At 40.6% G+C, this 26,398-nt stretch overlaps 2 protein-coding genes across 6 annotated transcripts in view; one reads left to right on the top strand and one right to left on the bottom strand.

Moving 5' to 3' along the window:
• Nucleotides 1–5,949: 5,949 nt before the first annotated feature.
• Nucleotides 5,950–20,411, top strand: LOC109901522 (LIM/homeobox protein Lhx8). The gene is made up of 8 exons (XM_031786349.1): nt 5,950–6,141; nt 7,243–7,389; nt 7,595–7,716; nt 8,154–8,374; nt 9,059–9,162; nt 9,440–9,535; nt 18,969–19,158; nt 19,863–20,411. The coding sequence occupies exons 1-8, from the start codon at nt 6,067–6,069 to the stop codon at nt 19,940–19,942; spliced, it is 1,035 nt and encodes a 344-aa protein (XP_031642209.1). The 5' UTR covers nt 5,950–6,066; the 3' UTR covers nt 19,943–20,411.
• Nucleotides 20,412–20,470: 59 nt separating this feature from the next.
• The window catches only part of slc44a5b (solute carrier family 44 member 5b), a 50,707-nt gene continuing 44,779 nt past the window's right edge, over nt 20,471–26,398 (bottom strand). For 3 of the 5 annotated variants that reach the window (XM_031786348.1, XM_020498548.2, XM_020498549.2), the window contains 3 exons: nt 26,127–26,215; nt 25,951–26,035; nt 20,471–23,499 (listed from right to left, as the gene is read on the bottom strand). In XM_031786348.1, coding sequence (XP_031642208.1) covers nt 23,375–23,499; nt 25,951–26,035; nt 26,127–26,215 — 299 coding nt within the window. In that variant the 3' untranslated portion in view covers nt 20,471–23,374. Of the gene's footprint in view, nt 23,500–23,670; nt 25,391–25,950; nt 26,036–26,126; nt 26,216–26,398 lie in introns of those variants that run through there. The other 2 variants (XM_031786347.1, XM_020498550.2) reach the window with 1 other exon arrangement.

Genomic DNA, 26,398 nt, shown 5'->3' with positions numbered 1-26,398 from the left:
TCCAACCACAATGCAACTTTTGTTTGTCTAGACCTGTAGTTTTTATGCTTTCTGCGTATTATGATATCAGGTCAATGTCCCATGTAAGTGTCAAGTGTAGACACAGCCGTAGAATAGCTAAGTGCCCTCCCGAGTCACTTTATACACAGAAGATCTCTGCTAAACATAGAATCACATGGTTTAGCTCAGGGGTAGTCAACCCTGTTCATTAGCTGCAGTCCAACCACATTAGTTTTATCCCCCCAGCCCTTGCACTAGCTACTTTCCCTCTGGAATCCCAGTCAAAGTGCAATTCATAAATGTTGTCACCTTGGCCCTCGATTTAGTGCTAGGAAGCTAGTGAAGAACTTTGATCAATTGTGGGGTTGATATGATCCACAATTCAATGCAAACTGTAGTCACATGTCAAACTCCGGTGGCCATGAAGTGTAAAATTTAACTGACACTGCTGCATTTTCAGCATGTCTGACAAAATTATGATTCTAGCTTGCTAAAAAATATATATACTGTAGATACCATTGCTTTTATCTTGAGTAAATTGGCTTAGTCTTGTAGTGAAGAGCCTAAAACGTAGCTAGATTCATAAACATATTTTTGGAATTCTGAAATGTATCGGAATAAATGACCAAACTATTAAACTAGCTTGCCAGCTTGCCAGCTATGGGTAGCTAGCTACCTAACAGGAGTGCTAGCTAGCTATGTTAGCTTGCTAGGTGCATTAATAGATTTAGGTGGGTTGCTATGAAGCTCAACTTCAAGATTTCCACAAAGGACTTGCCTCTCTGTTCATCACTCTCCCTCGCTTGGGAAAGGGACATTTTAAGGTACACTCGAATGTAACAATGTAAAACGTCATTCAAGAGCTGAGGGCTTAGGGCTGTCTACTTCCCTGCAGCCCTGGAGTGAGGATTCTGTTCCAGCTAGGTACCTCAACTGACCAACTGAGCAAATTGATCAGTTCAGTGATTGCCTAAATTCAACACACCTGGTCTTCCAGTTCAGTTCAACCAAAAACATGAAGTGCCTGCGGCACTCCAAGACCTGGGTTGCCTACCCGTTGTTTAGCCTATCCATCTCTCTGTGACCACGATAACTACAGAACAAAGTTGACGACAAATAAAAAGTTGCCAGTGTCTTTGCAATTGATTCAAACAAGCAACATATACAAATACACAGTTGCCAATGTCTTTGAAATTGATACAAACAAGTGGCATATAAAAAAAAAACTTCAAATGAAAATCGAGAGGATTGCATTAAAATATAAACAGTAGGCCTAAGCTACAAGCCTATTTAGTGGCGATTTTTAGCATGTAAATCTTGGTGGGGCTAAAAAAAAAGAAAAGTGGGTTGCATGCCAGCAAAGCCACTAAACAACACAACACTAAACAATACATTAATTGCACTAAAGCGGTGACAAAAAGTGCCCACAAACTGTTAGGGCCGACATAAAGCTGTCACAACAGCAGAGTTCCAACAGCAGTCCCAAAACCTTACCACTGCTACCCCTGGCTTTCAGTGGAGCCTTGTCTGGCAGCGAAACTGTTCATTCAGCCTCATTTACTGCCTTTAAAAAAACATAGCTGATATGGCTGACTTGCTTAAACAAATGTGGTTGGTGCTGACAATTGAGATGTACAAACTATGGCATATGGGGACGACAAGTGGATAAGAGGAAATCCTTCATTTCGATTAAGACATTAATGAGCGAGTGGAAGTAGTTAATATAACTAATTGTTCAGCACTTTGAAATGTACAGTGACAGAATTTAGAACATGGGCCGTTCTTACAGTTTACTCCCTGTACAACAAGTCAGAACCGTAGGATAAATAAAGGGGGCATATAAAAAGAGACAATGAAAGCTCTTACAATATTCGATGATTACATTTCTCTAAAACAGGTTATAGGCTGCATGTGCCCCACCAAGTTCGAACGTAATAGGTGAAAATAAACCAAATTATTAGGGTGAGGCACATTGAGCGCCGTTTGGGTCTTTGCGTGTCAAAAAAGATACACGTTATATACCACTATTTAACGCATTAAAATAATATTTTATTTTAACACGTCAAATAACACAATTCTAAAATAGAATGTCGTGTATGCTGAATGTGCACGTGCAAGCGAAGCGTCACCACTACTATCAGTAGCACTGTCAAAGCTGTACAAAAATAAGTTTGCAATCAAACACACACCGGCCACGAAAGATGTGTTTACAATACCGCGCTGGTGAAAATAGATCCAAATAGACCAGGCACATGGGCTGCTAACAGCTTACTACACAACATAAACTTAGTATTACTTTCTTAGCTGCAGTATACACATCTCCCTTGCATATGACATAATTTATGCAGCGGCATACAAGACATTTTTGGACTCTCCTTGTGAAGGTGGCGCAGCGGTCCTTTGTGGGCAAATTTTGTCGTCAAAGTCTGGTATTCCCTGGATTTAAAACACACAGCCACTCTATTAAATAGCAGGCTAGTGGTTGCTATGCAATGCTTACAACAATGAGTCCTCATTGTTGAAATTATTTCCAACTTGTTGTGTAATCTTTATGTCCAATGACCGATGAGCATCGATACGTTTCTATAATTTCTCTTCATTTTTTTCTCTTTATATGACAAGGATTGAAAGTGATTTGCCAGTAGATTGTCAACTTCATTGACGATGATGACCGCTAGATGAGACTTTGAAAGTAAGATGTTGACATGATCAGTCCAATCAAAGCTACTGTACATATAACGGGATTTGACGTAATTTTATCTGTGGCCAATGACCTTGAGCCTTCTTGGAAGGGAACTTGTAATATAACTCTATGGCAGGACCCAAAGTGCTGAAATTTTGGATGTCTACACTTACTAAGGACTTAAATTTGGCGATGACGTACTGTCCCCATGAGTGTCAGAACACTGAGCCAATCACAGAGCAATGCTCTTATTTTCTGCTGGCTCACACCACCACCACAGAAAGCACTGAGCTAGGCTGAAACACCTGCATTCTGGAGCTGCCTCACTCAAGAAAATAAAAAATAGACCATGCTTGTATGCGGCTTTATTAACTCAATGATATATATTTTTTTTAATTGTTTGCAAATTAATATGTGACACGTATTAATGCCAAAATAACATGCAAAACTGGCAAGCCCCCCCACCCCCAAAAAATATATTTATATAAAATATATATTTTTTTTGGGGGGGGGGGTTGAAAATGAGGGGCTCAAAAGAGCCCCACCCGCCCTGAATGACGGGTCGCCACTGAGCCTATTTACATTTCTACAAATACATTTCATGTTCAATCAAATGGGTTCTATTTTGGTACTTGTAGGCTGTTTGTAATTTGTCCCCAAATATTTCATGATGTGTAGCCTAAGATGTGTGCAATGATTTGTCAAATTGGTGATTTTGTGAATTTATATTGGCTAAGCATTAGAATAAGTCGCTTCAAGAGCAGCGCTCTCTTTCTTTCCGTCCCATCACAATCGACACATGCTCCGACGACGGACTCAGCGACCGTTATCTATGCGTGGCGTTTTGGGAAAAGCGTGATACATCTTCGGCCGTTGTAGGAAAGATGCATCGTTAAGATACTCGTAGGACTAAGTTCCATCGCTATCTGGAAACCGGTCCCAGACCTCGCCAGAGCTCACCCACGACAGTAAGGCCGTGATGGCAAGACAAAAGCTGGAAACACCCCCCCCCCAACAAACAAAAAAATCAGTTCCTTGGCATGTTGATAGAGGAGGCACTTCTATCCTCTCTCTTATCTCTCATGTTTTGTCTGGTCCGCATCATGCGATACATTTGGGGATTCACTCAGCCATGCAAATGCCTAGAACTTTTAGTTCCTGGTACAAACCTTACACATGCAACACTTGAAATCAGTTAAATATCCTATTGATATTGATTTTGTAATGTGATGTGACGCAGGTAAAGAAGTCAATGTTATTGGTTTGGTTCTGTGTTTAGATATCTGAGAGGATTCTATTAGGCACTCCTAGCCATGGGAATTTTGGTGGTGCATGTCCAGGGGTGCAGGATACACATTGCATTTGCCCCAGGCCGCTATTTTCATTCCACCCCCAAAAGTGTTTGTCTGCTACAATGCGCCATGCTTGAGATGAATCTTCTGATAGGAGAGTATTCATCTCCAGAAGGCGAAACAGGACGCATCTCGATGGAAGCACGCTAGGCCTTTTTATCCACCACTGCAGCGGAACTTAGATGGAATGATAAGCCACATTGCTCACACCACTGCAGGTCTCCTTTCTCCTTGTGTGAGAGCGAATGCGTGCGTAGGTGCATGCGTGCATGTTTTTTTTTCGAGTGTGTGTGTGTGTGTGTGAGAGAGAGAGAGAGAGAGAGAGAGAGAGAGAGAGAGAGAGAGAGAGAGAATGCAAAACACTGCATGTGTGTATCTGCTTGCAAGGCAGATATTTACAGAATTCCTTTTCTTCACTCCCACCCCTTCCCCTCATCTCACATGTATTGTTATCATCATCACTGACAAATGCTCAATCCCGTCAATTTGAGTTGAAAGAAAAATTGGTAGTGAGTCTTGTATGATAGTAACATTTAATGAATAGCCCCATATCATAAGATGAGTTGAGGTGGATATGTTGATGATTTGCATGCTGATTTAGGAAGGATGGTAATAGTCATAAAACATGTTTTCCAATAGCCACCTCTCAGTCATGCAGAAACACTGTCCTCATCTGAAGGAGTTTGCATTTTGAGAGCATGTGAGCTGGCTCAATGGACTTCTATGGAGACAGTCAATTCAATTCAAGTGCAATGGAGATTTTTATTTTGCATGTGGTTTATTATCAAAACCTAAGGGACTCACCGACAAAAAACAATAAAGTGAACCGCCTAATCGTTAATTTAATCAATGAATGAATAATCGTTTTACGATGAAAATAAATATCTACGATCAATAAAAGGATTGGAAAATAAACACACTGAAAAAAAACCATGACATTCTAACCGACTTCAGCATGTTTCCAGCCTTGGGTGTGCCATAAAAGCGACATAAGAGGACAAATGAATTTCACTGAAGGTAATACAGTATATGACAATTAGGTAAAACTTCCTAGTACCGGTCATGTGCTATCCTGTCAACTCCTTGTCCTGGAATGGCAAGGAGTGGCATGATGGCACAACAGACAGGCTATAACTCTCCTTCATCACGACAAAATAAAAATATAGAGGTTGAGAGAGGTTGAGCTGAAAAGAACTTGAGTGTAAATTGAGATGACAATTCTTCACAATCTGATGGTATAATGTTGAATTTGATAGTAAAACGAGCATTGACTATGAAACATCACTCAACACTCTAGCAAGCTTCGTGTAGAATTACTATTTCAATATCTTGTGAGATTTTGTCATAAAGCATTTGTTATGAAACACGAGATACAGGCTGGAACTAAGTGACATTTTGTTGCATCTTTTTATTCAAATAAATGAGGTTGTCTAATGATCATATTCAGATACTATACAACCAGCCTTTCATTACCAATTAATTTAAATAAATGTTGTATTGTCAAATGCCCATGCTATAAATACGCACACTGCCTAGCCTGTCGTTTCATTGTTTGTGCTCAAAATGTTCTGTGCGGTTTCATAAAAACGAATTTGAATCGAAAGTGATTTAATTTGAAATAACCACTTGGGCATACACTTACATGCCTTTACATAGGCTATCAAATACTCAAAAACAATGGCACCAATTAGAATACTCCATTGGGGTTAATTATATGCCATTGAATGGCATTTTCCTCCTCCTAGGCTTATACAGTAGGCCTATATTTTTTTTAAAAACGATAGTGAATATTTGACAGTAGGCGCGGCCAAAGCAGACAGGGAAATATGAATTATGTCCCTCCCTCAAGAAAACAAAACCTCCTGGGTTGGTATAGGCTAAATCTATAAGTAGGCTATTCTCGGAGTCGAAGGAGACAAAAGGAATAATCTTAACACAAATTTAACAACTCTTGAAAGGGATATTGACATTTGAAACTGTCAGGAAGTTGCTGTTGGGTTGTTTAGCGCACTACCGATAATTACATTTTAAATGCACTGGAAAAGTGAACAGAAATTAGAATGTTGCAATGTTGTTGACGAGAATGAAAACGTTTCCAACGATGGGGTAAGTTCTGTTTTTCTAGCCTAGGACTAACCTACTTAAAAAAGAAAAGGATGCGTCACAGATTCTGCTTTCATCGGAACAAGAATTGGGCCATCCTTTCACCGCAGCCTGCAAAGATATAGCTATAGGTGTATTGTAAAAAAAAGTGCGCAAAATGATAACAAAAGGGGTTGAAATAGAATTGCTTGAAATTACTTTGCCAATTATACCTGTCAACATTATATTGTCCGTCTTATATAGCGGCAGGTTCAGTGTTTTCACTTCCTAAATATTCAGCAATTAAGACGACTCAAGTAGTTAATGAGACCTCTTCACCTTTAGGTTGTCCCAGGCAAACGTTTGTGTCAAAATTAATTGGTGTTATTAAATAAATCAATTCCCTTTCCCTGTCTACCTCGCGCTGGTTTTGATTGACATGCGAAATTGATACGTTGGGGAGTCAAGCGATGTGCTAAGCAGTTCAAAATCCCCAAATGCAAATCTCAAGAGCATAATGCACATTTGATAACTATTACCTCAAGTGTCGCCTGTTTTTTTGTTGTTTAAGTAATGGCTATCCTTCCCTTTTTAAATGTAATTTTGATAATCGCTGGGGTTGTCATGTTAAAAGGTGAAGAGGATGATAGTTATGGGATGTAGCTTGGGGAGGTTTTTTTTAAAAGTCGCTGAGTGTGACAGACCAAAATCCCCTGTTCCTGTAGCTTGTAGTCATGTGTGAAGATTGCAAAGGCGACGTAGAGGTTATCAGTAGGTGGAGAGAGGGCAGGAGAGAAATTCGAATGGTAAAATTTCCTAATTTGATCTAATGAATAATTGGAAAACTAAAACATTTGTTTTGCTTACAAATTCACCATGCACTAGGCTACTCATATGCGATTATTTTTAAGTTATAAAGGTAGATATGTTTGTTTGTTTGTTTGTTTGTTTGTTTTGTTTCAATCGCATGAGCCTGTCAAAATAATGTAAAAAAAAAATAATAATAATCATAATAATTGGAATGAACTGGATAACCTGAGACGTCTAATTCCCGCATTAGTAACTGGCACTAATGCGTAATTTGCCCCAACGTTTTTGTTAACCGCGGTATGTTGTTCTATTCAGGGCACACCGGTGGAAGTTTTGGGTGACGATTCCTGCTCCCTCGGCTCATCCTCCCCGTCGCTACAGGCGATGGTGTCTGCACCTCTGTTGGGTAGAACTGTGTGTGCAAGTTGCAGTGAGGACATTTTGGATAAATACTTGCTGAAGGTAACATTTGTGATTGCATCTTGTTGCAACGTTTCACATTTTCTTGGGGTGGTCCTTTTCGTGCATAGCTTGTACCTTTTTGTATTGATTTTAGTCGACTTACTGTACAACAATAGTCACTTCTTCTATTAGCATTAGCCTACTACTAAATAACGTAAGAATATTCTATTCTGTTATTTCATTACTGTATGTTTTTTTTTCATAGGTTAACGACTTGTGCTGGCATGTGCGTTGTCTCTCCTGTAGCGTGTGCCAAACATCGCTTGGCAGTCATACAAGTTGTTACATCAAAGAAAAAGAGGTCTTTTGCAAATTGGACTACTTTAGGTATTTGAAATTGTTCTTGAATACATAAACGATACAATCGAGTTTTTTAAAGTTTTTTTTTGTTTTGAATGCAAGGCATTTCTATGCGTGTTCATATCATCGTATTTGGCCTAAATAATACATCAATAAATAAACATATTATCATAATTTATTTGTAGCATGTTATTTACAAGATTGGATAGCATGTTGCGGCTACATTTAAAAAATATATATTTTACCCTTAATTTACCATGTAAATTGACTGAGAACACATTCTCATTTACAGCAACGACCTTGGGAATAGTTACAGCGGAGAGGGGGGGGGGGAGGATAAGTCAATATGCTATTTATGATGTCCTTTTATTTGATTTAGCATTTAATTCCACGACTAAACCACCATCTAACCGAAATGGCGAGTATTTGCCTGACTATTAAAACCTGTAGACTATTTATTACAGAAGATATGGAACATGGTGCGCGTGCTGCGGTCGAAATATCCACTCTACAGACTGGGTCCGCCGGGCGAAGGGCAACGTCTACCACCTGGCGTGTTTCGCCTGTTTCTCCTGTAAGAGGCAGCTGTCCACGGGGGAAGAGTTTGCCCTGGTGGAGGAGAAGGTTCTGTGTCGTGTCCACTACGACTGTATGCTGGACAACCTGAAACGCGCCGTGGAGAAAGGTGAGCATTCTGCAGCAGAGTAATACAAATATTAGAACAACTTATGCTGGTATAGCGACCTGAATTATGATGGAAAATAAATCGAATAACCATTATGAAAAGCAGCAATCTTTGTCAATTCAAACATGTACTAATGTTTATTTATTATCAACATAGGTCAGGTGGAGCCTAAATAAGTAGTACTAACAAAATAGATGATGTTCAAAGTGTTTCTTACTTAAATATCTGATATTTCCACCTGTTCCCGAATAAACCAATGCTTAATGTGGTGCCCGGAGCACCAGTAATGTATATTGTATTATGTTTGTTAATACGTTCTGGAAACCACTGAGGAAATAATAATACGATGAATGCATTGTCTTTGATTCATAATTTCTGGTCAAATTGATCATATATATGTATACCTTTACTATACTGTAAAATACATCAACCAAAAGATAAAGCCCCTTGACATTTATAATAAAACAGCCTAAATTAGATTGTCAATTGATTTAAAATAAAATAAAAACTGCCTATTGTCTCTGATAGGGAACAAAAGTAACTTCCCATTTCTCAGATAAGAAGCCATTTGGTGTATATATGTCAATAAACAAGATAAGCTTTAATATGATTGTCTTATGCTTGCCATGTCGAGTATCATGATTATGAGCTCATTAATTAAGAAGATCCATCATCTCTAATCAGGAAGTGGTGTGAACCTAGAGGGGGCGATGCCAACAGAACAGGAAGTGAATCAGCCCAAGCCGTCGAAAAGAGCGCGCACCAGCTTCACCGCTGACCAATTACAGGTGAGTATCACCGTACTGTCAATCTCTCCCAAACATAGCCACAATATATATTACAAAGCATTGTGAGATAGCTGGATATTGAATTTTGGTTCAATATGGATTAATGCCACAGGTTTGTTCTATTGAGATTTCAAATCTTAATGGGAGCATACATTCTGCTTGGCAAGCATTAATTGTCAATAGTGTCTGACTGTTCCCAGTCAATGGGTTCAGGCCAAGTGAGGAACAATGGATGACCACATGTGATTGACCTTTTTAGACCTTATGACCCCTCCAGGTGATGCAGGCCCAGTTTGCCCAGGACAACAACCCAGATGCCCAGACCCTGCAGAAGCTGGCAGAGCAGACAGGCCTGAGTAGGAGAGTCATACAGGTTAGATATTCATACACAGTTCTAATCACTGCATGCCTTAATCAGCATAGGATATGACTGAATTTCTGCAGTTCATTTGTAATATTTTTCAGGATTTGTTACGTTGAAAAACAACCTACGAAAAACACCCTTCTGCGTTTCCCGAAATGTCCTTAAAAACAGCATTCTGGGATTGGTACATCTGTTTACCAAAACAAGTGGTGGGGTGGCAGCTTTGTTGTTGTTTGGATTTCAGATTTCCCCTTTAACCCTCATACTACCAACATATTTTACATAAATGGATTACCAACTGGGGTCATTTTGACCCAATAAGAAACACCATTAGACATGTAAAAATCAGCAATAAAAAAATTAATGAAAACAGACTGTTTAGTAAAAGTACAGTTAATTAGCATATTTTGTTAAAAGCAAAAAATAATATATAATATATACACTACAGTTCAAAAGTTTGGGGTCACTTAGAAATGTCCTTATTTTTTATAAAGAAAAGCTCATATTTTGTCCATTAAAATAACATCAAATTGATCAGAAATATAGTGTAGACATTGTTCATGTTGTAAATGACTATTGTAGCTGGAAACGGCAGATTTTTAATGGAATATCTACATAGGCGTACAGAGGCCCATTACCAGCAACCATCACTCCTGTGTTCCAATGGCGCGTTGTGTTAGCTAATCCAAGTTTATCATTTTAAAAGGCAAAACATTACAATGAAATCAATTTTAATCCCACACAACACAATGTTGAAAAAGTAAAGGGGTGTGAATACTTGCTGAAGGCACTGTATGTGGATTGTACTTTGGAAATATATATATATATATATAATATTTTCTACCACTTTGACATTAGAGAGTATGTTGTGTAGATCGTTGACAAAAAATGACAATTAAATAAATTGTAATCCCACTTTGTAACACTACAAAATGTTGAAAAAGTAATTGGGTGTGAATACTTCTGAAGGCACTGTATGTGGATTGTACTTTGGAGATATATATATATATACACTTACACAAAATACTGAATTTACACAAAATACTCTCTAATGTCATATATACAATCCACATACAGTGCCTACTCTCTAATGTCAAAGTGGATGAAAAATTCTATCGTCTGTAAACAATTCATGAAACATAAAACACTAATATATATTGATTAGATAAGTATTCAACCCCCTGAGTCAATACATGTTAGAATCACCTTTGGCAGCGATTAGAGCTGTGAGTCTTTCTGGGTAAGTTTCTAAGAGCTTTACACACCTGAATTGTGCAACATTTTCCCTTTATTCTGTTCAAAATTCTTCAAGCTCTGTCAAATTGGTTGTTGATCATTGCTAGAAAATGATTTTCAGATCTTGACATATATTATCAAGCCGATTTAAGTCAAAACTGTAACTCGGCCACTTAATATGTAATAATTCACTGTCTTTTTGGTAAGTAACTCCAGTGTAGATTTGGCCTTGTGATTTAGGTTATTGTCCTGCTGAAAGGTGTCTGGTAGAAAGCAGACTGAACCAGGTTTTCCTCTAGGATTTTGCCTGTCCTTAGCTCTGTTTCCATTTCTTTTTTATCCTGAAAGACTCTGTAACTGTCTTAAAGTCACCATTGGCCTCATGGTGAAATCCCTGAGCGTTTTCCTTCCTCTCTGGCAACTGAGTTAGGAAGGATATCTGTATCTTTGTAGTGACTGGGTATATTGATACACCATCCAAAGTGTAATGAATAACTTTACCATGCTCAAAGGGATATTCAGTGTCTGCTTTTTAAAACGTTTACATATCTACCAATAGGTGCCCTTCTGCGATGCATTGGAAAACCTCCCTGGTCTATGTGATTGAATCTGTGTTTGAAATTCAGTGCTCGACTGATGGACCTTAAAGATAATCGTATGTGTGGGGTACAGAGATGAGGTAGTCATTAAAAAAAAGTATGTTAAACACTATTCTTGCATACAGAGTGAGTCCAACTTATTATTTGAAACGTTAAGCAAATCTTTACTCCTGAACATATTAGGCTTGCCATAACAAAGGGTTTGAATACTTATTGACTTTTTAGCTTTTAATTTTGTATTAATTTGTACAAATTTTGAAAAACATAATTCGACTTTGACACTATGGGGTATTCTGTGTAGGCCAGTAACAATACATCTCAATTTGATCCATTTTAAATTCAGGCTGTAACACAACAAAATGTGGAAAAGGTCAAGGGGTGTGAATACTTCCCGAAGGCACTGTCAGTACAAAATAAAAATCAGATTTAGCATCAGTTCATTGTAGTATCATTTTGTTTTTAGAATTTTTAAGTAAATACTAATTACGTCATATTTATGTGGTAAAAACAACCCCAAAATTCGAAATATACTTCAATTTACTGACAAACATTTATTCATACATTGATCCTGAGCGACAAGGACCATGAATATGACATAGTTTTCTTTAAGTACTTACCCCACAGCCAGCATTAGCATCACTGATAGTGAAACAATGGGATTGGTAGTACCTTTGTCAGGATGCTTCAAAAAGCATCCCAAAATCCTAAAAGTCACTTCAAACCAAATGTTACAGCAACCCAAATACCATAACAATAGAATATTGGACAATATTATAGGAAGTCTGGTATTTACAGTGCCTTGCAAAAGTATTCGGCCCCCTTGAACTTTGCGACCTTTTGCCACATTTCAGGCTTCAAACATAAAGATATAAAACTGTATTTTTTTGTGAAGAATCAACAACAAGTGGGACACAATCATGAAGTGGAACGACATTTATTGGATATTTCAAACTTTTTTAACAAATCAAAAACTGAAAAATTGGGCGTGCAAAATTATTCAGCCCCTTTACTTTCAGTGCAGCAAACTCTCTCCAGAAGTTCAGTGAGGATCTCTGAATGATCCAATGTTGACCTAAATGACTAATGATGATAAATACAATCCACCTGTGTGTAATCAAGTCTCCGTATAAATGCACCTGCACTGTGATAGTCTCAGAGGTCCGTTAAAAGCGCAGAGAGCATCATGAAGAACAAGGAACACACCAGGCAGGTCCGAGATACTGTTGTGAAGAAGTTTAAAGCCGGATTTGGATACAAAAAGATATCCCAAGCTTTAAACATCCCAAGGAGCACTGTGCAAGCGATAATATTGAAATGGAAGGAGTATCAGACCACTGCAAATCTACCAAGACCTGGCCGTCCCTCTAAACTTTCAGCTCATACAAGGAGAAGACTGATCAGAGATGCAGCCAAGAGGCCCATGATCACTCTGGATGAACTGCAGAGATCTACAGCTGAGGTGGGAGACTCTGTCCATAGGACAACGATCAGTCGTATATTGCACAAATCTGGCCTTTATGGAAGAGTGGCAAGAAGAAAGCCATTTCTTAAAGATATCCATAAAAAGTGTCGTTTAAAGTTTGCCACAAGCCACCTGGGAGACACACCAAACATGTGGAAGAAGGTGCTCTGGTCAGATGAAACCAAAATTGAACTTTTTGGCAACAATGCAAAACGTTATGTTTGGCGTAAAAGCAACACAGCTCATCACCCTGAACACACCATCCCCACTGTCAAACATGATGGTGGCAGCATCATGGTTTGGGCCTGCTTTTCTTCTGCAGGGACAGGGAAGATGGTTAAAATTGATGGGAAGATGGATGGAGCCAAATACAGGACCATTCTGGAAGAAAAGCTGATGGAGTCTGCAAAAGACCTGAGACTGGGACGGAGATTTGTCTTCCAACAAGACAATGATCCAAAACATAAAGCAAAATCTACAATGGAATGGTTAATAAATAAACATATCCAGGTGTTAGAATGGACAAGTCAAAGTCCAGACCTGAATCCAATCGAGAATCTGTGGAAAGAACTGAAAACTGCTGTTCACAAATGCTCTCCATCCAACCTCACTGAGCTCGAGCTGTTTTGCAAGGAGGAATGGGAAAAAATTTCAGTCTCTCGATGTGCAAAACTGATAGAGACATACCCCAAGCGACTTACAGCTGTAATCGCAGCAAAAGGTGGCGCTACAAAGTATTAACTTAAGGGGGCTGAATAATTTTGCACGCCCAATTTTTCAGCTTTTGATTTGTTAAAAAAGTTTGAAATATCCAATAAATGTCGTTCCACTTCATGATTGTGTCCCACTTGTTGTTGATTCGTCACAAAAAAATACAGTTTTATATCTTTATGTTTGAAGCCTGAAATGTGGCAAAAGGTCGCAAAGTTCAAGGGGGCCGAATACTTTCGCAAGGCACTGTATTTAACGTTTCCCAAATAATAACTTTTTTTTCCAGAGAGTAAACACCAATACAGCACTATGTACAGTGCATTCGGAAAGTATTCAGACCCCTTGACTTTTTCCACATTTTGTTACATTTTAGCCTTATTCTAAAATTGATGAAATAATTTCCCCCCTCATCAATCTATACACAATTCCCCATAATGAGAAAGCAAAATCAGGTTTAGAAATGTTTGCAAATGTATAAAAAATGTAAAAAAAACTGTAATAACACCTTTACAAAAGTATTCAGACCCTTTACTCAGTACTTTGTTGAAGAACCTTTGGCAGCGATTACAGCCTCGAGTCTTCTTGGTTATGACGCTACATGCTTGGCACACCTGTATTTGGGGAGTTTCTCACATTCTTCTCTGTAGATCTTCTCAAGCTCTGTCAGGTTGGATGTGGAGTGTCGCTGCACAGCTATTTTCAGGTCTCTCCATAGATGTTCGATCGGGTTCAATTCCGGGCTCTGGCTGGGCCACTCAAGGACATTCAGAGACTTGTCCCGAAGCCACTCTTGCATTGTCTTGGCTGTGCGCTTAGGGTCGTTGTCCTGTTGAAAGGTGAATCTTCGACCCAGTCTGAGGTCCTGAGTGCTCTGGAGAAGGTTTTCATCAAGAATCTCTCTGTACTTTGCTCCGTTCATCTTTCCCTCAATCACGACTGGTGTCCCAGTCCCTACCTCTGAAAAACATCTCCGCAGCATGATGCTGCCACCTCCATGCTTCACCGTAGGGATGGTGCTGGGTTTCCTCCAGACGTGACGCTTGGCATTCAGGCCAAAGAGTTCAATCCTGCATTGATCAGACCAGAGAATCTGGTTCCTCATGGTCTGAGAGTCCTTTAGGTGCCTTTTGGCAAACTCCAAGCGGGCTGTCATGTGCCTTTACTGAGGAGGGGCATCCATTTGCAACTCTAACATAAAGGTCTGATTGGTGGAGTGCTGCAGAGATGGTTGTCCTTCTTGAAGGTTCTCCCATCTCCACAGAGGAACTCTGGAGCTCTGTCAGAATGACCATCGGGTTCTTGGTCACCTCGACTAACGAAGGCCCTTCTCCCTTGATTGCTCAGTTTGGCTGGTTGGCCAGCTGTAGGAAGAGTCTTGGTGGTTCCAAACTTCAATTTAAGAATGAAGGAGACCACTGTGTTCTTGGGGACCTTCAATGCTGCAGAAACTTTTTCGTACCCTTCCCCAGATCTGTGCCTCGACACAATCCTGTCTCTGAGGTCTATGGACAATTCCTTCGACCTCATGGCTTGGTTTTTGCGCTGACGTGCGCTGTCAACTGTAGGACCTTATATAGACAGGCGTGTGCCTTTCCAAATCATGTCCAATCAATTGAATTTACCACAGGTGGACTCCAATCAAGTTGTAGAAACATCTCAAGGATGATCAATGGAAACAGGATGCACCTGAGCTTAATTTCGAGTCTCATAGCAAAGGGTCTGAAAACTTATGTAAACAAGGTATTTCTGTATTTTAATTGTAATACATTTTCTAACATTTCTAAAAAACATTATGGGGTATTGTGTGTAGATTGATGAGGATTTCTATTTGTATTTAATACATTTTAATCAAATCAAATCAAATGTATTTATATAGCCCTTCGTACATCAGCTGATATCTCAAAGTGCTGTACAGAAACCCAGCCTAAAACCCCAAACAGCAAGTAATGCAGGTGTAGAAGCACGGTGGCTAGGAAAAACTCCCTAGAAAAGGCCAAAACCTAGGAAAAAACCTAGAGAGGAACCAGGCTATGTGGGGTGGCCAGTCCTCTTCTGGCTGTGCCGGGTGGAGATTATAACAGAACATGGCCAAGATGTTCAAATGTTCATAAATGACCAGCATGGTCAAATAATAATAATCACAGGCAGAACAGTTGAAACTGGAGCAGCAGCATACTGTGCAAATAAATGTGCAAATAAATTCACAAAAAATCCTACAATGTGATTTTCGGGATTTTTTTTCTCATTTTGTCTGTCATAGTTGAAGTGTACCTATGATGAAAATTACAGGCCTCTATCATCTTTTTAAGTGGGAGAACTTGCACAATTGGTGGCTGACTAAATACTTTTTTGCCCCACTGTATATACATATGATATGTAAACATTAAGATATGTAAATGTAATGTAAACATTAAGATATGTAAACATTATTAAATTTGCATTATTTAAAGTTGCATTGTTTGAAGTGACTAGTGATCAATTTGTTAAAGTGACCAGTGATTGGGTCTCCATGTAGGCAGCAGCCTCTCTGAGTTAGTGATTACTGTTTAGCACTCTGATGGCCTTGAGATAGAAGCTGTTTTTCAGTCTCTCGGCCCCAGCTTTGATGCACCTGTACTGACCTTGCCTTCATGATGGTAGCGGGGTGAACAGCCAGCGGTTCGGGTGGTTGTTAACTTTGATGATATTTGTGTCCTTCCTGTGACATCGGGTACTGTAGGTGTCGTGGAAGACCACACCACCCTCTGGAGAGCCTTGCGGTTGAGGGCAGAGCAGTTGCCATACCAGGCTGTGATACAGCCCGACAGGATGCTCTCGATTGTGGATACATATAAGTTAGTCAGGGTTTTGGGTGATAAGCCAAATTTCTTCAGCCTCCTGAGGTTGAAGAGGCGCTGTTGCGCCTTCTTCACCACACTGTCTGTGTGGGTGGACCATTTCAGTTTATCGTTGATATGTACACCGAGGAACCTAAAACTTCCCACTTTCTCCACTGCTGTCCCTTCGATGTGGATAGGCGGGTGCTCCCTCTACTGTTCCTGAAGTCCACAATAATCTCCTTTGTTTTGTTGACGTTGAGTGAGAGGTTGTTTTCCTGACACCACACTCCGAGTGCCCTCTCCTCCTCCCTGTAGGCTGTCTCGTCTTTGTTGGTAATCAAGCCCACTACTGTTGTGTCGTCTGCAAACTTGCTGTTTGAGTTGAAGACGTGCATGGTCACGCAGTCGTGGGTGAACAGGGAGTACAGGAGGGGGCTGAGCACACACCCTCGTGAGGCCCCAGTGTTGAGGGTCAGCGTGGTGGAGATGTTGTTTCCTACTTTCACCACCTGGGGGCGGCCCATCAGAATGTCCAGGACCCAATTGCACAGGGCCTCCAGCTTGATGATGAGCTTGGAGGGCACTATGGTGTTGAATGCTGAGCTGTAGTCAATGAACAGCATTCTTACATAGGTATTCCTTTTGTCCAGATGGGATAGGGCAGTGTGCAGTGTGATGGCGATTGCATCGTCTGTGGACCTGTTGGGCGGTATGCAAACTGAAGTGGGTCTAGGGTGGCCGGTAAGGTGGAGGTGATATGATCCTTGACTAGTCTCTCAAAGCACTTGTTGATGACAGAAGTGAGTGCGACGGGGCGGTAGTCATTTAGTTCAGTTATCTTTGCCTTCTTGGGTACAGGCACAATGGTTGCCATCTTGAAGCATGTGGGGACAGCAGACTGGGATAGGGAGCGATTGAATATGTCCGTAAACACACCAGCCAGCTGGTCTGCGCATGCTCTGTGGACGCGGCTAGGGAGGCCGTCTGGGCCAGCAGCCCTGCGAGGGTTAACACGTTTAAATGTTTTACTCACGTTGGCCATGGAGGGAGGGGGGAGGCACAGTTCTTGTTAGCAGGCCGCGACGGTGGCACTGTATTGTCCTCAAAGTGGGCAAAGAAGGTGTTTATTTTGTCTGGAAGCGTGACGTCGGTGTCTGTGACGTGGCTGGTTTTATTTTTGTAGTCTGTGATTTCCTGTAGACAGACACTGCCACATACGTCTCGTGTCTAAGCCGTTGAATTGCAACTTCATTTTGTCCCTATACCGGCTTTTCTCTTGTTTGATTGAATAAATACACTTTTTATATTCATCCATATTCCCAGACCTCTTTCCATGGTTAAACACGGTGGTTAGGGTAGGTTTGGAAGGGCAGAACGGTTTCACATAGAACCATGAATTATATTTCCCAGCATGCTCTATTGCAGGGAGATTTTCTTTTACTTTGTAAACTGGGTGGTTCAAGCCCTGCATGCTGATTGGCTGAAAGCTGGGGTTTATCAGATTGTATAACATCGGTATGACAACAGTTTTATTTTTACTACTCTAATTATATTGGTAACCAGTTTATAATAGCAATAAGGCACGTCATGGGTTTGTGATATATGGCCAGTATACCACGGCTAAGTGCTGTGTCCTAGCACTCCATGTTGCGTCGTACATAAGAACAGCCCTTAGCCTTATTGCTTAAGTAATAGCTGTGTTTTTCAATGCACATTGATTGGCTGATTAATTTAATGCTACACAAAGATCAATAACATACCGTTTTCTAAACTAATCCAATCTGTTAGTAATTGGATTTATTGCACCAGTTACTGAGATGGTTGTTACAGTTTGAATACTGAGACTACCTCAATTATCTAATCTTCCCTACCTTGGCAGTCATTCTGACTGCAGGTTGTGGGTGATTAACAAATCCACTTGTTGGATACCCTAAACACTGGCTGGATTCCAATAGGAATTACACATCACTTTGAAAGCCAGCACAATGTGACTTGCAGGCCCGATGTGGCCTGTCAACCAGTGGATTCCTAACACCTCTGCGTTAGGGTATAACTAGGCCCTCAAAGGAAGGCCTTATGACATACAGTACAGTATGTAATGTATTGTCATAAATAATAAGGCTGGTGGAACCGTTTATAGAGGGTTCTAGGAAGAACTCTCCAAAGATAAATGGGTTCTTGTTAGAACCCTTCATAGAGTGTTCTAGGTAGAACCATATAAAGGGGGTTATTTGAAGAACCCTACATATATGGTTTTAGAACCCTCTGCAAAGGATTCTACCCAGCACCAAAAAGGGTTCCCCTATGGAGACAAACCGAAGAACCCTGTATGGTTCTACTTAGCCCCTTTTTTTCCCTAAGAGTGTAAAGGCAGAATTCGGTCCTTTTGGCTGGGGTCAAAATTACCCCAAAGGTCCATATTGATACAGAAACGCTAAACAATTATATGGATTTATTAAGAACAAGTTGATTGACAAAGTCATGAAAAATTTGAGTAATTAAACAAACCACCATAAAATGACCCCCAGTCGGTAGGTAGTAAGTATGAGGGTTAATTAAGTGTGTCACTATTGAATGCCAGTACTAAAACATGACACTTCTTATATCCAATCCAGGTTTGGTTCCAGAACTGCAGAGCGCGCCATAAGAAGCATGTGAGCCCCAACCACTCCTCAGCCACCCCCCTGTCCTCCCTGCAGCCCGGTCGCCACTCCCAGCCCACCCCGGCCCCAGAAGAGCTGCAGTACACAGCCTACGGCACCCCAGAGGGCTCCATGCTCACCGCGCTGCACTCCTACATCGATGGTAAGCTGAGAGATAGCCCGCGAGATAGCTTGCACCCCAAATGGCACCCTAGTCCCTTTATAATGCACTACTTTTTGGCCCTATCAGCCCTGGTCAAATGCAGTGCCCTATAAAGTGAATAGGGTGCCATTTGGGACATAAAATAGGCTGCACCAGAGTCATATACTCATATGTATTTCTATATCTCTGGGCTGCAGTGTGTTTAGCAGTCAAATAGAGTTATAGGAGCAGTAATCTCTTCTGGACAGACTGGAACATAAATGGTATCATTTAAAGTCGTCTGTCAAGAGACTGTGGGTTGTGATGACTTAAAAGAGACAGTATCTCCGGTGCTCTGGTTTTCTGCCAGTGGTTATTTGGACGTATCAGGATTGGGTGATGGTGGTGCTTCAAGTGGGAGGGGGTATTTCTAGCAATGATTTCAAGCTTAACGTTTCGGAATGGGTCGAGTATCTGACCCAATTACTCAAGATTTTAGTTCTGGTTTTCTGAAATTATAGAAACAGATTTAATAGAAGAGATATTAGGGCTTTGACGAAACATTTGTTTTCAATATGGGATACATCCCTAATGGCACCATATTCCCTATATAGTGCCCCTACTTTTGACCAGAGCTCTATGTGCCCTATAAGACCAGAGTAGTGCACTATAAAGTAGTGATGGATGTATTATTAGTGTCTCACGCTTGTCCTCTATCTCCACAGTGCACTCCCCTCAGTCTATGCTGTTCCATCCCCTGCTGCCCCCCCACGCCATGACCTCCCTTCCTGTGACCCACGCCTGAGCAAGACACACACACACGCACACACAATTTGCCAGAGCCTCACACACCACCAGGGATCTTCAGCCTAGTAGGTTTCTTCTTAACAAATTAATTAAGTGTAACATTTCATGTGACTTGTCAGTAAGGGTCATGTTAGAAGCCTTATCTGTCTGAAAGGGGCCCCATACACACTTAAGTTGTACAATTGATGTTCAATGCATTTGTCACAACGGTTGTTGATACAGCAGTTGTTTTTTTCACTTCCAAAAATATACACACAAGTACAATGGTTGAGTAAACACGTTTGTGCGTACAAACAATTTTTTGTACAATACAAATATGAGTTGCATCACAACCAATGTGTCATACTTTATACATCAGTTGGATAACTGTAGTGTGTACAGAGCTTTGTGTATTTATTGCAAAGTGCCACAGTTTGATGCCGATCTTTTATCTAAGGGGGGGACGGACGGACGACTAGACTGCCATTGACAAACCATTGTGAAGTTTATCTTAAACGATGAATTATTTGTACATCAGTATTTTAAATTATTGTTGTTTCATGTATTTATTGTATGTGATTAAGAAAATAAATGTCTATTGACAAAATGACTTTATAGAATAGTGACCAGTTTCGACTCACAACAACAACCACAATGAAGCCGAGCTAAACGGGGAAAATGGACTCAACGTCATAAATGTAATGGACATATTGAGATTGATACATGGCATATGGAAGGCCCCTCCATATACTCAATAAGGCACCAATGGTTGATTAGCATCAATTTATAAAAAACAAGAAAAAAAAGAAGCAAACCCCAAACAAATATTCTTGTTATTAAATAATATGCTTATATACAGTCCAAACATTCATAAAGCATAGATATGCAAAATTCTTTACATAATAAAAAAAACATCACTGAACAAAGTTAGGAATCTACCATTGGAGAGAAGATACAGCCTTTTCCACATTTTGTTGTGTTAAAGCCGGAATGTCAAATTGATTGGCTTACACACAATACCCCATAATGTCAAAGTGGACTTGTGGTTTTACAAATGTTTACAAATTAATAAAAATTTAACCTTCAATTATCTTGAAGATCCCTCAGTCGAGCAGTGAATTTTAAAACACAGATTTAATCACAAAGACCAGGGAGGTTTTCCAATGCCAGGCATAGAAGGGCACCTATTGGTAGATATGTAAAAAACAAACAAAAAAAACAGACATTGAATATCTCTTTTAGCATGGTGCAATTAATCATTACACTTTGGGTGGTGTGTATCAATAAACCCAGTCACTACAAAGATACAGACTACCTTCCAAACTCAGTGGCCGGAGAGGAAGGAAACCGCTAGGAATTTCACCATGAGGCCAATGGTGACTTTAAAACAGTTAGTTTAATGGCTGTGATAGGAGAAAATCGTAGTTACTCCACAATACTAACCTAAATGACAGTGAAAAGAAGGAAGCCTGTACAGAATTTAAAAAATATTACAAAACATGCATCCTGTCTGCAATAATTCACTTACAGGACCAGTCAAATGTTTGGACACACCTACTCATGCAAGAGTTTCTTTTATTTGACTATTTTCTACATTGTAGAATAATAGTGAAGATGTCAAAACTATGAAATAACACATATGGAATCATGTACTAACCACAAATAAAAAAAGTGTGAAACAAAACAAGATATATTTGATATCAAAGTAGCCACCCGTTGCCTTGATGACAGCTTTGCACACTCTTGGCATTCTCTCAATTTTCTTTCACTTACTGATTATTTAGTGTAGATCGTTGACAAAAATGACAATTCAATCCATTTGAATCCCACTTTGTAACACAACAAAATGTGGAAGAAGTCAAGGGTTGTGAATATTGTCTGAAGGCACTGTACATACTATAGCATAGGCATAGATAGTTTATTGGCATCGTTGCATTAAAGCGGGACTGTTCTTTCATGGCAATAACAGGGAGAGAAGAAAACACAGGCGCCTGTAGTAATCCATTCAAATTATTCTCGGATGTGCATTACTTCCATATTTACACGATCATAAAGTTGTGCCCTTACACAGGTCGAATTTCAATAACAAAAATGGTATTGGCGTGTGCATGTATGGGCATGTGCTACTGTACTGTATACCAGTAGGAAAGGATGCTCCATCTCTGATACTGGCAGTGATGCCACTATGGGACAGACATAGTAATGGCACATGATCTGTCCCCACAGTGCTGCTGCACAAAGAAGGAATGGGACGAAGACCTTAGACCAAAAACTTTGAATGGCATACAAGAGGGAAACATCATTTGTAACACTGATTTATGGTCAACGGTGGCTAGAATCCAATACATACAGGTAAGGGTCCTCGACGCTGCATTCCTGCTGATTTCCGTTGCTCTTTGGCACTTACTGAAGCACCTAATTGTAGGGCTATTACATTCTTACAATTGGACAAGTTAGAAGGTTGCTACAACGAGACATTAGCACAATGGACAATGTATGGCAAATAGCTTTCTCAATAGGAGAAAATAAAAGTTGGTGCTCCAAGGAGCTTGAAGAGCATAATTATACATGGTAACTACGGACATTTCATGTACAGTATTAACCCAAGCAGCGCTTCACTCAGCTGTCTTGGTGTAACCTCTTGGGAGGTTTCTTAAAAGGCCCAGTGCAATCAACATTTATATTTCCTGTTTTGGTGGGATGGAGTTTTGGCCTGCCTGGTGACACCACCAGGTGACAAATGAGCTAATAGACCAATAAGAACGAGAGTTCCTAACCTCTCTGCCAATAAAAGCTGGTTTCCAACCTCCCAACTCAGATCAGTCCCAGACAGTCCTAGCATAATTCTTGCTTGAGAAGTTGCTCTTTCGCTAAGAAGCTATTTTTGTTTCTCTTTGACCACTTTAATTGAAACCACAGTAACGTACCTAAATTGTTACCCAGACATGATTTGATATCGCGATTAAAAACCGCTGTACTGGACCTTTAAGATGACCACCTTAAAGAGTGCCATCTTGTGGCTGGTTTGAGTTCCTGCATACAGAGTGACACGGGCCTGCTGACAGGTAGCATGTGGTGCAAAATATTATTATACAAATGTACACGTCGCTGTTCCCTCAAGTAAGTGCTTCACAGTACATTGGTAAAACCAAGAACTTGCAGTTGCCTTTAAATGCACGACTTGGCCACAGTTAAGCTAACTGCACTGTTGTCATTGTGCATTCATGGTGATAAGTTTGTTAGTACATCCAAGTACTGTAAGGCAAGATAAGACAATTCACATATTATGTCCAAAGAGCATAATAATAATGGTATCAGGTACAATATGGACCAGGATTAGAATAGTCTTGTCTTCCATCTCTACATCATGCACCGGTGCCTTCCCCCCAAAATCGTCATCACCTCTCCTGCCTCGGTCTCCTCCAGTCACCCTGTATCCGTTCCTCTCTTCTCATCTTCCCCGCTCTCGCTTGTCTTTCCTCCTCTTGCTGTTCTTCTTGTCGAGAATTTGTCTCAGGGTGCTGCTCATGTAGAAGGGTCTGGCAGCAGAGCCGCTGTTCACCTCCAGATCCACCACTAAGGACAGGAACACACAGCCAGTCACATACCACAGACACTATGTTTACATACCCCTTAACCTACCATTAAACATTCTCTAACACAGTCATATTCCTACAAATCTATTTGAAATGCCAAACTCATTTTTCATACTTACTCTCAAAGCACGGTTTCATAAAATCCACTTGATCCCAACCAAACCATCTTTTATTACCATTGTTTGACAACAGGTCTTCCCCAAATCCTGTGCAATACCACAAACCCAGTGTCAATGTAAATATTTCATAAACCCTCTGTTTAATACAAATTAAGATATCAATTACCCAAGAGTTGTGCTATAATTGAACCTTTCACAACCCCCCCCCCCCCCCCAAAAAAATGGAGTCTGATACAAAAGAGTGCCGCTGTACAAAAACATTAAAAACCCTCCAAAACAGATGCGAGTTACAGTACCTAGTATTAAAAACAGCACTAATATTCCATATAAAAGGACTAAAAATGGCTTTAACATCCTTGTAGAAACTGTATTTCTTTTAGAAACGGTTCTCGGCGTTAGAATGTAAAACCACAAAACCAACAAAAAGGAACATTTCTCCCATGTAGAATTAGGCACGTTTACTAGCAACTGCATTCGGGAATTCCTGAAACGTGTCAGGGTCTATTCAAGTCTCATTCTTAGCATCAGCATCCGTGTGTACAAGAAGTCTTGAACCTTCGTTGGTCAACATTATATCTGTCACTTACAGCATATCAAGGATTGTTAAACCAAACCGTCCTACAAGTGTCTGTGACTCTGTAGACTCGTGGGTGCGTTCGGGTTTATCTATGTAGCGTTACACGTTAAGTTTGGAGCAGTGTTCTTTGTGCCTAGGACTCTGTAGAAGTATCTGTAACAGTGTCAATAAATATGGTGGACCAAAAGTGCCTCTTCACCTAATGTTAAGCATAAACAGCCAAAACAACAATCATGCTTGACAGAAAAGCCAACTCGAAGTTATTTTCCACACACGAGGTCCTAAAACAGCTCTGAGGTTGGGTAAAAACCTCCCCCAATCCTAACCTTAACCACTGGTGAGGAAAATGCTAAACAGACCAACCCAAGATCAGCGTCTAAGGGCAACTTCACCTTAAACATGACCTTACATGACAGTACATATAACCGTTGCACAAACAAAGTAGTGTCAGAAGGGGGTGCCCTTGTACTGTGCCACCCCACAACTCCATAATGTCTTGACCATCTGAAAAAGTACACCAATTGCATCCGAAATACAGAGATCTCCTTTTGCAGTATGTGTGCCTCTTGCTATGTGTTGGGCTAATGGCAATATCACCCTTGTCTCTCACACACACACACACACACACACACACACACACACACACACACACACACACACACACACACACACACACACACACACACACGTCCACTGTGCTGCTGCAGCGCTCTCCAAGTAAGGCAGAGATCAGCAGTGTCGGCACGGCAGAGAAAGAAAGGGACAGAAGCACGACAGAGGAAAAAAGGCAAGTATCAGAAGTATCAACGGCGGTGGCGGCGAGAGGGAGGAAGTTGAATAGACATAACCCCCACCCACATACACCATCCTCTTGGGCCCTGCCATGTCCTGCCAAGGCCTCTCTGGTCAGTCCTGGCCAGTCTGGAGTCCAGCCCAACCATTAGGCTCTGCTCTAGTATGCTCCAGACCACAAACACTCCCACACAGACGGTGAATGGGCCAGTCCTTCAGCGAGTCAGTGTTCTGGCCTGTCACTAGGCAGATGTTCAGCGTGGTGGCCTATCAGGAGGCAGCATAGAGTTTGGAGCCCTGCTCTCTGCGGAGGATTCGGTGCAATTGAGGGGACATGTAAAAGGGCTTGAGGGGCGAGCCGTCGTTCCTCTCCAGGTCTTCACCTTAACCGGGCCCCACGGGATAGGAAGCATTGCCACAGAGGAGAGGAGCAGACAACATGTAGGTAGGAAGGCAGAAAGAGAGAATACGAGAGAAAGGAATTAGCAGAGCCAAACGATTTAGAAAGTCAAGCAGCAAAATGAATTAGGAGAAAAGTTTAAGATGGTTCAAGTCAGCCAAAATGGCCAGTGAATTATAACCATCTAGTTCAGTGATTAGAGTGCAGCCAAGGCAAGGTTTGACAGAGGACATGCAAATAACACTGTCTCCATACAATTCAAATAATTTAATAGTCTTCACTAGTTCTTCACTGTAAGAACACGTGATAGAAACAATTTAATTGGTAAAAAAATAATTACAGTGTAAAAAAACAAACAAACGCAAGAATAACCCTTTGCCTGACTTATTTAAGAAAACGGTCCACCACTAACGTTCTAATAGGGTCATATGACATGGACAACCTTTCAATTCACCAACACAGACCCCTGTGTCTTTGTATCATATAAAAGGCCTTTGCACCCCCAGGCTGGGCTATATTTAAAGAGATGAATGGTGTACTTACAGAAACAAAGGAATAAGGTGTCCACACACATAGCATAGACATTGAAGAAGCCATGGGCAATCAGGTAGGATCCAAATATCACCGTCTGTCAATGAGAGAAGAGTCAAAGTCCGTGAACACACTTAGCAACAAGCAATGCTAACCCAAACTACATTTGATGTAATGATATTTCTTACCAGCAGGGGGACCCAGTAGTAATTTAGTGATGGTACTTCTTCTTGAATAACTGGTATCTTACGGGTGAAGAAGAAGAATGCTAGAACACCTGGGGGGGGGGGGGGGGGGGTATAACAAAAGAAAAATGAACGACTAAAAACGAGAAGACAAATAGTGCCTTTCAAAGAGACGCCTGAACTCCAGCATGCACAGTGTCACTGTTTCAAAGTACTCCTTCCCTTTGTGTATCGTGACTCATACAGTGGTTAGACATAGTTAGTACACCAGTGTG

This window comes from Oncorhynchus kisutch, linkage group LG13, assembly GCF_002021735.2.
Source record: "Oncorhynchus kisutch isolate 150728-3 linkage group LG13, Okis_V2, whole genome shotgun sequence".
NCBI classification, from domain to species: Eukaryota; Metazoa; Chordata; class Actinopteri; order Salmoniformes; family Salmonidae; genus Oncorhynchus; species Oncorhynchus kisutch.
The sequence above is the reverse complement of the archived record's forward strand: the minus strand, read 5'-3'. Positions and strand labels throughout refer to the sequence as shown.